Raw genomic sequence first — 12,215 nt, forward strand, 5'->3', positions numbered from 1 at the left:
ATCACTCTCCAAACCTAACCAACACACTATCTCTCACCCATACCCCTAGATCAGTGTTTCTTAATCCTGGTCCTGGGACCCAAAGGGGTGCACCTTTTTGTTTTTGCAATAGCACTACCAACCTGATTCCACTAATCAACTCACCAAAGACCAGGATTAAGCAACACCGCCCTAACGTGTGTGTATATAACCTTAACCCTTTTAACACCCTCATAACTCTGTCCGCTCATCAGATTTGTGTTCCCTGTCTTTCTCTACATCGCTCTCCTCTCTCTCTCGTGTAGAATGGGTATATGGACGGTGCCATCGTGAAAACGTTCCACACCAACCTGGTGGTATTGCCAATGGTGATGGTGTACATGCAGTACTGTTTCCTAGGCCTGGGCCTGGCCACCGCACTGGGAGCTGTACTACTACACTACAGCGGGAAGGTAAGGCCTCTACAGCACATGGTCACCGCTCGCTGCCTGTGTGGATGGGAACGTTTTGTGTGGGAGAGAGAGTATGCGTGTTCACAAACTGAATGTGCTGCAAGTAGTTGAGAGAGGAGAGAGATAAGAGTCATTATTTGGTTTGCATGGGTACTAGGTACTGTGACTCTTGCGCAGCCCTCTGTTACCCACCAGAGAAGAGGCTCTTCCCACAGCCTCGGCTAACTAACCAACACACTGGCGCTCCCCACCAGTAAGGGTGCTGTGAGGTCTCCCCCATCTCCCTCTGAGTAGCTGTAGACTGTGATTTCTACTGTACAGTGGTGCCACTTGGCCACACAGTGCCACCCCCGCCGCCTTACTCTCGTTAGACTAATCACGGGAGAGATTTCCTTAACACACACTCATCCAAAGGCATATGTTGTATTTTACATAGCTAACTCTATACGTAAGCCAGTTAATTTGATAAACACATGAACATAACTCTCAAGCCAATGCTAGCTAGAGTTGGTGCAACGACTGGAACTCTATGGGTATATGCTAGAATGCTAGATTAGCGCAATGACGAAGTCTATGGGTGTCTATACTAGCGGATACCCTCAGACTTCCAGTCATTGTGCTAACGCTAGTTAGCGTTGGATCACGAAAGTACCTTATCTAACTTCATACTGGACACAGAGACACAAATGGTATCCACGAGTTCATCTGACTCTGGGGAAGTAGATAAAGGGCCTCATTGCCAATGTTCTTAAAAGGATACTTCAGGATTAAGTATGGCGTTATTTGGCTTATCAAGTCAGTTCTATGCACATTTTCAAGGTTATTTTAGTTTTGGAACGCAATGTTCCCCAGGGACCGTGAAGACTACCCATACATACAGTATATGGTTATGGCATGCACACACACACACACACAGGCATTTCAGGTCATGTGGTTATGACTAGTGTGGTGTGAACGGTTTTCTTTCTTGCAGGTGTTGTTGAAAAAAGATCTGCCCACAGTGATAGAGAACCATGGGGTTGGTCTACACATTACTGTTCCCAATCACTCCAGAAAAGATGCCTGAATGTGACGGCAATATCAATATAAAATGATGTACCCTGACAGCTTCTGATCGGCTTTGATTATAAGGGGAAGGGAAGGCCAATTCTGGTCCTTGGGGGGCTGCTCCCCCGTGTGCAGGCTTTTGCTCCAGCCAAGCGCTTACACACTACAGTGTTCATGGTCTTAGATTTTTAGTCGAGTTCTGTTGGTCATGTTGATGGAGATTGAAGACCGTGCGTACTGTTGTGTTTGCTGAACCAGGTGTGTGGAAGCTGGGTTGTCGCTAAAGGGCTGCACACACTGGCCTTCCCGGACCGGAGTTTTCCTGATCACGGGGGAGAACGATGCGTATAACGTGTCAGTTTCAGCCTGATTGTGTTACTGTACGAAGTTGATTTGATCAGAGGAATATGGAATCTGATCATCCCTTCTCAACTGGGTCAGGTGTCAATCGATCCAAATGTCACAATTGATTGGTCAAGACTGTCTGAGGTGCGTCATTAACCAATCACATGAACCCTGCATGCTCCACCTTCAATCTGTCGTTCTCAGTTTTGAATCTGCGTGAACACACACACACTGCATGAACACACACATTCAGCCCATGATTAAATGACCCAATGGCTGGGTGACTAAATACTGCACTTCCTGTCTGTCAGTCAAATCAACCACCTGACAGCCAATCAGGTTGGTCAATGATTTCCTGTAGCTGCTTCTGACTGGCTCATTAGTAAAGGTCTGGCTGTCTTTTAGGCAACGGTTAAAGACCCAGTAAACGGCTCAGATGCCCACAAACAGATGGACACATTTATCATGAATGACACAGGTAGGTTTCAGGCCGACATACACACTCACCCTTTTCCTGTATATTGTGTGTGTGTACACCTTTTTTCTACAGGTCACACACGAACACAAACTGAGGCCTCACACGAGGCATCACGCTCACCCATATTTAATTTACCAACATCACTATCATTTAAAATCAACAGTCTTCTTATCCACTGCTGTTGTGCCATGTTTCATACGACGCAGTGGTCTGCCCATGTTTGTGTGTGTTTAAGTGTCCATCTGCGCATGGTTTGAGCCAGAACTCCGACAGGCCATAGTTAACACATTCTCTTGCAGCAGACCCTCTGGTTGAAGACTGCTGTTATACGATTAGGATCAATGTTTTGGGAGTTCAAATGATGTTAACAGAATGTGGATTACAGGTGACGCTCTGTAGTCAAATGGGTGTATTCATTACGGAAACAGTTTGCTTCCATTTGGTTCTTAAAAGGTAAACTACTCAAGAGTTTCTATTGAACATATTCGGGTAGGTTCCTCCATTTTTGTTCCGGTTGCTTCAGTTTATGAAACTGTTTACAACAGAATCAGCCGAATGAATACACCCAATGTGAAATGAACTGAAAGAAGTGTCTGAAAATGTCTGTTTGGGACGAGGCATTATGTTTATGGGCCTTTTGTAGTGAAAAGGTGTTGGTGCGGGAGTTTGATAGATCATTAAAAAGTTTAATCTATGCCCACTACGGGAGGCTGGTGAGGGTATTACGGCTCATAATGGGATGAAGTGAATGAAATTGTATCAAATACAAGGAAACCATGTCTACCATTCCAGCCATTTACTATGAGCCTGTTCTTCCAAATTTAAGGTGCCACCTGTGATGCACWCATTAACTGAATGAAATGACAGTGGTGTCAGCTGCCTGGTTCGGCTCCAAAACAGACTTGATCCTCACTACGTTGAGTGTTGTGCTTCTAACATTCGTTCTCTTATACCCTTGCTCTCTTTCCTCTGACTTCTCCCATCCCGTTTCTCTTTCTCCTGACAGATCCTAAAATGTGAGAGGACTGTCATACCGGACGCCAGCGTCAGCACTTCATCCAGCGAGCAAACCCCTCTAATACAGGACCACGTGGACTAACACGCATGTAGGGGAGAGCTGCCTAGCCCAGTTCTGCAGGACTCTGTCTGCATGTGTTTTATTGAGACTGATGATCACTGGAACTCCAAAAACCACTGATTCTCTCCTGCTATCTATATCTCTCTCTCTCTCTCTCTCTCTCTCTCAGCTATAAACTCTCTCACCTGGTACAGTTCTCACCTGGTCCTGCATCTGCTCTGGGAGACTTTGGAGACCTTCATTCTGTTCAGGACTCACCGATCAACAGGGAAGGGCAGGACCACCCCGGTTGGTTCTGCTCTCTGGTGGTGTCCCATCCAACCCTCCAATGAGGATCCACTCTCGGAATACATCATGGAACATCACCGCATCCTCAGTCGCTGTTATGTGAATCTTTCCTCGTCTGTTTGTCCTTCCATTTCTTCAGATGTTTTAACAACTTAGTATCATGTGTTTTTACTATTCCTGAAATGCCATAGAAAACCACTCCACTAGATCTGTATTGTCCTGCTTTCCTTTCCTCTGGTCTGTGTAGAAGTTGCCTGTATGCACAGACCTAGGATCAGAAAATCCTACCCTTAGACTTTAGGGGAAGAAATGGAAAAGTGACCCCAAATCGGCACCTAAAAGCAACTTCATTCTACAATATCTCACCAGACCAACGAWTCAAAAAGTTAACTTGTTTTTGGGGTGAATTCCAGTCAATTCAGGAAGTAGACTGAAATTCCAACTATCTTCCATGCTTTTCAATTAGGGAAACTGGAATTTGGTTTACTTTCTGAATTAACTGTAATTTAGATGGGATTTACCCCCAACCCAGGGGCAAAGGCCCACCCACTCAGGTTGCTCCAAAAAACGCAAAACTTGTCTGTTCCAAATGGGATATTATTTGTCTTTTTTACCTACGCACAGTACTTGACTTGGGCAGGAGCTCACTGGAACTGAGTACTGGCAACTCCAGTGTTCTTCTGCTTGAATTCCTGCACCTCCTATTGAATATTAACTCCAAAGTATTAAGGAGTTCTGGCACTTAAATATAAACTGTACCGGCACCCAAAATGAGTACTGGCAAGTCAAACACTGGCCTAAACATGTCTATGCAAACAGAAGGAAGGGTGTGTGTGAAAATGAAAGGGATATATATTTAAAATACATTTTATTTGGCAGATACCTTTTCAGGGCATCTTACATAAAATCTGGTGCTGTACATAAAATCCATTTCATTTAGGCCTATGTAATGAATTTGAATGAATTATTTACCGGGAAGTAAGAGAAACTGTCAGCTTACCAATTTCAAAATAATGGGAGGGTTCTTGCATGTGTCACTTCACACTGATACCATGTGCAGTAAACCGTAGCAATAGCTGTGGAGGCTAGACTGTAGGATACTCACCGTGAGCCAGCAAAGACTCACTAGCCAACAAAGCTCACTGTTTACATTTTTTTAAAGATGCCATTTCTAGAAGAGGATGTTGAAGCATATGCCGTGGTATTTGATATTCGTGATTTCACCATRAAGGGCCTCCAGTCCCCCTCTATATTACTCAGTTCTAATTTAAGGGCCTTTAAGACATTTTCAGTAAATTCAATCAGCGCTTACAATGCTGTTTTCATTCAACACTTAAAAAAATAAAAAAATAACTTAGAAATCATGAAACGCTCTTCTCCACTTCGACTCATGGACATCAGTCCAGTGAAATAAAGTTCTTTAAATGTATGCTCCGATGTGCCTCGCAAATAATAGGCTCTTGTCTTACCCGTGTTAATAGCCTAGCTTGACTCATTTTGAAATAGAAGGGATTCTACGTTATTTATAAGGGTAGGTCTACATGGATGAAACTGGATCTGTTATTTATATAGGAAAATAGGCAAATGCATGAAACAGCCAAACAGTATTTCCAGTCAATGATTTTTAGGAATTGAATTGGAAATAGAACTGTGCTGTGTTTCTCTGCCCATGCATTATAGTTAGTCCCTATAGGGCCTATCGACCATTTAATTGTTCATCAGATTCTTCATTTGCAATTAATAATATTCTCACCCATTACATTATTGTCAATTTAATCTGGTCTTTATGCTAACTGTGTGAAATTACTTTTGCTATAGTTTAGGTGTAGTTTCGTCAGCATTCGTAATGCTTATAACCTAAATTCTGGTTGATATTAAGAGGATGGTTGGTTGATATTAAGAAGATGTCATTTTTCCCCCCATCAGAGCTGCACAGACCTGATGGGCCATCGGCTGCACAGACCTGATGGGGGGGGGGGGAAATGACATCCTCTTAATATCAACCAGAATTTAGGTTATAAGCATTACGATTCTAACAACGATCACGTGTTGGACTTATTTAGGACAAGTCAAGGACAGGGGTGACAGCTTTAAAAAATGGCAGAGTAATTGAAAAAGTGAATTTCCAGTCAAAATGACTCTCTCGGCTCTCCTAGTGTTAAAGGGTTACGTTTGTGGCCGCCTAGCCTACTAATCTCCTGGTTGCTGATCCAGAGAAGTTGCCAAGCCTGTTGTGATTATTACTGCTATATCAGGGCGTTTATGTTCTAGTCTCATAGTCTATTATTTATAGGTCTACGGTTTATTATGTGTAGTAGGTCTGAGTTTTTTTTTTTCTCTTTTTTTCCCCACCTAAATTTTAGTGGGCCCTGCCATGAATGGATTTCTGCCTATGCCACTGCCTGAACCCATGATTATTATTTTTTTGCAATGTTAGGAATAACGCCTCATTCAAAGTAAATTAGTTGATCTAGAAATGTCCCTCTGCTGATGGCATAGGCACCAATAATGACTGACGTTTTACTACACCAATGTGCCTTTTCAATTGGGAACTTCTCCTTTGCCCAAGCCCAAATTGACTCCTAAACCCTTGCGACTCCGTGTAGATGTGAGAGGATTGGATAGCTCTGGTAGCTCCACCTTGCCCTCTGGATTTTCACCATACAGCAAATGCTCATGGGTGTCCAAGGCTAGGGGCCAGGGGTTCATTTGGAATTGGGCCGTTTATGGTGTGTCCTGTGTATTGTGGCCATAGACCAGGTGTGCTCAAACTTTTGGCCGTGGTGGGCCACGGGCTGAACGTATAAGTATTTAGGGAAAAAAAGTAAACAATAGCTTTTTAGTAAGCAAACATAAAATCACACTTCAAACATTGTAGCCATATATCTTGAAACCTAACTCCATTCTGATTACCACCTCACAGGCAAGACGATTTAGTGTGTGTCGCCCCCCCCCCCCCAGGCGCCACTGTACAAATGTTGCCATGACTTATGCCATGTTCATATGATACGAGTGAGTGACTAAGTAAACAATCAGTGGGATGCCCCTGGTGGGTAGGGCCCCTGGGCACATGCCCTGCCTGCATGCCCAGTTGGTAATTTGGTGACTAGCCTACTACAAGGTTTAGATAGCTGGCTAGACTACCCTACCTAGCAATAAAAACATATGTTACCGGACATGGGCTACATTACCATGAGAGGCCAAACCAAATGTTGTCGGCCCTGCCATAGACCATACTGTACACAGTAATAATTCTGTGATTGAATGTAAAGAGCATAGTACATAAAATGCTTGTGTCCAAACTATGGCTGTGTCTCAAATGGCACCCTATATAATACACTACCTTTGGCCAGAGTGCACTATTTAGGGATTAGGGTGTCTTTTGTGACGCATACAAGGGTCTGGATGCGTTTCATTGTGTGCTTTTTGACAACACAGGATCTTTGAATGAGATGGCTGATGTGGGATTTGTGAATTTGCTCCGTCGTACTCCTTTTTAAGTGGCGAGAATAACTTTGTAAATAAATGAATAAATGTGCCATGAATTGGAGTACATTACTTCCACTGCTGGGTTGGTCTCCTGTGTAATATTTTACATCAGGTGTGTGCGCACGGTAAACATAGTTTTATTGATTTATAACACAAAGACCTGTTCATACTTAAAGTGCAATATAACCCATGATGCTTCAGATACAGTGGGGAGAACAAGTATTTGATACACTGCCGATTTTGCAGGTTTTCCTACTTACACAGCATGTAGAGGTCTGTAATTTTTATCATAGGTACACTTCAACTGTGAGAGGCGGAATCTAAAACAAAAATCCAGAAAATCACATTGTATGATTTTTAAGTAATTAATTAGCATTTTATTGCATGACATAAGTATTTGATACATCAGAAAAGCAGAACTTAATATTTAGTACAGAAACCTTTGTTTGCAATTACAGAGGATCATACGTTTCCTGTAGTTCTTGACCAGGTTTGCACACACTGCAGCAGGGATTTTGGCCCACTCCTCCATACAGACCTTCTCCAGATCCTTCAGGTTTCGGGGCTGTCGCTGGGCAATACGGACTTTCAGCTCCCTCCAAAGATTTTCTATTGGGTTCAGGTCTGGAGACTGGCTAGCCACTCCGGGACCTTGAGATGCTTCTTACGGAGCCACTCCTTAGTTGCCCTGGCTGTGTGTTGCGGGGTCTTGTCATGCTGGATGCTCTTACTGAGGAAGGAGGTTGTTGGCCAAGATCTCGCGATACATGGCCCCATCCATCCTCCCTCAATACGGTGCAGTCGTCCTGTCCCCTTTGCAGAAAAGCATCCCCAAAGAATGATGTTTCCACCTCCATGCTTCACGATTGGGATGGTGTTCTTGGGCTGTACTCATCCTTCTTCTTCCTCCAACACGGCGAGTGGAGTTTAGACAAAAAAGCTCTATTTTTGTCTCATCAGACCACATGACCTTCACCCATTCCTCCTCTGGATCATCCAGATGGTCATTGGCAAACTTCAGATGGGCCTGGACATGCGCTGGCTTGAGCAGGGGGACTTGCGTGCGCTGCAGTATTTTAATCCATGACGTGTAATGTGTTACTAATGGTTTTCTTTGAGACTGTGGTCCCAGCTCTCTTCAGGTCATTGACCAGGTCCTGCCGTGTAGTTCTGGGCTGATCCCTCACCTTCCTCATGATCATTGATGCCCCACGAGGTGAGATCTTGCATGGAGCCCCAGACCGAGGGTGATTGACCGGTCATCTTGAACTTCTTCCATTTTCTAATAATTGCGCCAACAGTTGTTGCCTTCTCACAAGCTGCTTGGCCTATTGTCCGTAGCCCATCCCAGCCTTGTGCAGGTCTACAATTTTATCCCTGATGTCCTTACACAGCTTTCTGTCTTGGCCATTGTGAGAGGTTGGAGTCTGTTTGATTGAGTGTGTGGACAGGTGTCTTTTATACAGGTAATGAGTTCAAACAGGTGCAGTTAATACAGGTAATGAGTGGAGAACAGGAGGGCTTCTCTAAAGTAAAAAACTAACAGGGTCTGTGAGAGCCGAATTCTTACTGGTTGGTAGGTGATCAAATACTTATGTCATGCAATAAAATGCAAATTAATTACTTAAAAATCATACAATGTGATTTTCTGGATTTTTGTTTTAGAGTCCGCCTCACAGTTGAAGTGTACCTATGATAAAAATTACAGACCTCTACATGCTGTGTAAGTAGGAAAACCTGCAAAATCGGCAGTGTATCAAATACTTGTTCTCCCCACTGTATGTGTGTGTTTGCTCTGTACGCATGTTTGTATGCATACATTATAGAACTGTATGCATGATTGTGTGCACTTTTTTTATTTATAATGCATACAAAGACATTGCATTACACACACACACAGTGTGAATGTTAGTGTGTGCATGTGTGTGTCTCTGGGAGGTGTGACATTCATGGGAATGACTCCAGTGGTCAACAGAATGAAGATGATGACGATCACAACGGTTACTATGCCAACGATCAGGAACGAGACTCTTTTTCCTCAGAGCTTTGACTGTAAACACACAACAGAGAAAGAGAGGGGAGAGAAGAATAAAACATGCACTGTAGTCTATAGCATGTGCTGAACTGCCAAGATCCCGCTGTTTGGATAGTCCCTATAGATGCTCAGACTATCAAAAACAACTTGATATGCTACAACTTGGAAAAGAGAGAGAGGAAGAAGGAGCATAGAGCGTAAGAGAGAGTTGGTTTGGAATATTTAGACATCTTCCTGATTCTTCAGTCCTCTCTTATAGTCCCAGGGCCACCCATAGAAATAGAAAGGATGTCTCCAAGATGATAATGGCATATTGGGTGGACTGGCAGCCATTGTGAGTGTAACCATGCCACGAAGTAAAAGCAGGAAGTGTACCCTTCAATATGTGCTGTGATTTATTGACCTAATGACATTACAAAAAGCACTTTCCATTGCATGAGCCAAATCAGTTGGCATAATTTGAATGAACATTCTACATTACCATGACAATCCAGCATCAGTTGATAGAACGAAACACCATGGAAATTATTGCATCACAATACCAGGCAGCCATTGCGAGTTTACCAGTCAAATTGCCAGGGTTAGAGCTTCCAAGCCCATTCTCTTCATTCTATTTCTATGTTGCCACCAACCAAACGTGTTGTTTAGTGACCCTGGAAACAAAACTGTAACATGTCAACAACGTTATGTAGATAATGTTATGAATGTGAACATCTGAGTGGTTCAACTACACTATATATACAAACGTATGTGGACACCCCTTCAAATAAGTGGATTCGGTGACGATCAGCCACACCTATAAAATCAAGCACACCGCCTTGCAATCTCCATACACAAACATTGGCAGTAGAACGGCCTTACTGAAGAGCTCAATGACTTTCAACGTGGCACCGGCATAGGATGCCACCTTTCCAGTCAGTTCGTCAAATTTCTGCCCTRCTAGAGCYGCCCCGGTCAACTGTAAGTGCTGTTATTGTGAGGTAGAAACATCTAGGAGCAAAAAGGCTCAGCTGCGAAGTGGTAGGCCACACAAGCTCACAGAACTGGACTGCCTAGTGCTAAAAATTGTTTGTCCTTGGTTGCTACACTCACTACCGAGTTCCAAACTCCCCCTGGAAGCAACGTCAGCACAATAACTGTTTGCAGGGAGCTTCATGAAATGGCTTTCCATGGCCGAGCAGCCGCAAACAAGCCTAAGATCACCATGCGCAATGCCAAGGGTGGGCTAGAATGGTGTGAAGCTCACCGCCATTGGACTCTAGAGCAATGGAAAAGTGTTCTCTGTGTGTGATGAATCACACGTCACCATCTGGCAATCCGACGGATAAATCTGGGTTTGGTGGATGCCAGGAGAACGCAACTTGCCTGAATGGATAGTGCCAACTGTGAAGTTTGGTGGAGGAGGAATAATGGTCTGGGGCTGTTCTTCATGGTTCGGGCTAGTTAGTTCCAGTGAAGGGTAATCTGTGCTTCCAACTATGTGGCAACAGTTTGGGCTAGGACCTTTCCTGTTTCAGCATGACAATGCCCCCATGCTCAAAGCGAGGTCCATACATAAATGGTTTGTCGAGATCAGTGTGGATAAACTTAACTAGCCTGCACAGAGCCCTGACCTCAACCCCATCGAACAACTTTGGGATGAATTGGAATGCCAACTGCGAGCCAGGCCTAATCGCCCAATATCAGTGCCCGACCTCATTAATGTTCCAACATCTAGTGTAAAGCCTTCCCAAAAGAGTGGAGGCTGTTATAGCAGCAAAGGGCAGACCAACTCCATATTAAAGCCCATGACTTTGAAATTAGAATTTTGACAATCAGGTGTCCACATACWTATGGTCAWGTAGTGTAATTGTGCGTTTGAGTTTAGTTTACTAGAATCACAGCAGCTACTCTTCCTGGGGTCCACATAAAACAAACAAATACATGACAAAGTACAGAACAGTTATAGACAAGGACATTAAATTAAATTATTAAAATATGAATCAAAAACATCAAAAAAATAGTTAAATATTGGAAAGACACAACAAAAATACTACTGTATTTACACACTAGTCACACTATTCATGTTCGTCCTTGCATAAATTCAAGCAGCACGTTACCAGTCCTTCACTAATCCAGATTAACCCTGAAATTAGGTCATATGTTTTAACCATGTAGTGGTTTTCTCAGTTAATATAAGACATTTTGCCAAATATATTTAGCCTACAAGGACCACCATTGTGTTTGCCTGCTATCCAAACTAAAGAGAGCAATTTGCTAGCTAACAACAGCTCTCAAAACATTCAAGGTCCAGAAAGCTACATAAACCGCTATTCTGGCTGAAAAAATGCTTTTAGCACCTTTCAACAGCTTCTTATCTAGTATTATTTCAGGATTCCACTGGTCCTTTACATAAATTGCTTCCTGCAAGCATGGACAACGGAACATGTTTAACAATTGTAACCTGGGTGTAACATAGCAACCTCATAATGTTGCTAGGGGAAATTACCCAAAATGCGCTTGGGGAAATTACCCAAAATGCGCTAGTTGAAATTACCCAAAGTGTGCTATGATTTAGAAATGTTACCTTTTGATTTATAATATTTTATTAATCTGCAACTTGTACAATTTTTAAAGCACACAGTGTTCTGTAAGAAATTGTATAAGATACTGGTAACTTGTTTTAACCACTTCTCAACATAAGCTATAACTTGGCACAACATCCACCCATCCCCCACTATACCCCCACATTTTGTACCTTGTTAAGTAACCACAGACCCACATACTCAACCCTCCCCCATGAATAGGACTCTGTTAAAACAGATGCACATGCATTCTGCTCAAGGATGAGACTTTAAGACAATGAACTGTGGGAAGGGCCAATGGAAACGTCGACATCAGGCCGAACAGGACTACCCACGACCCAGATCGACCAATCGGAAGGCCAGACGACAAGATCAACCTATGACTTGTATGAAATCGTCGGACAGAGAGACCCTCTATACACACGTCAGACATAACAGGATTATATACGGCAAAAGCAAG

General features: G+C 43.2%; 1 protein-coding gene across 7 annotated transcripts in view; it reads left to right on the plus strand.

The window, feature by feature from the left end:
• The window catches only part of LOC111963863 (scavenger receptor class B member 1), a 37,747-nt gene extending 33,749 nt beyond the window's left edge, over positions 1-3,998 (plus strand). Inside the window, exons 11-15 of one of the 7 annotated variants that reach the window (XR_011479860.1) lie at positions 285-431; positions 1,405-1,449; positions 2,229-2,301; positions 3,308-3,407; positions 3,549-3,900. Coding sequence is in view for 6 of the 7 variants with exons in the window: in XM_023987423.2 (XP_023843191.1) it covers positions 285-431; positions 1,405-1,449; positions 3,308-3,400 (285 nt within the window). In the remaining variant the exon portion in view is untranslated. Of the gene's footprint in view, positions 1-284; positions 432-1,404; positions 1,450-2,228; positions 2,302-3,307 lie in introns of all 7 variants that reach the window. The other 6 variants (XM_023987423.2, XM_023987424.2, XM_023987422.2 and 3 more) reach the window with 6 other exon arrangements.
• The last annotated feature ends 8,217 nt before the right edge of the window (positions 3,999-12,215 follow it).

The sequence above is a fragment of the Salvelinus sp. IW2-2015 genome, linkage group LG5, assembly GCF_002910315.2.
Source record: "Salvelinus sp. IW2-2015 linkage group LG5, ASM291031v2, whole genome shotgun sequence".
Classification (NCBI taxonomy): domain Eukaryota; kingdom Metazoa; phylum Chordata; class Actinopteri; order Salmoniformes; family Salmonidae; genus Salvelinus; species Salvelinus sp. IW2-2015.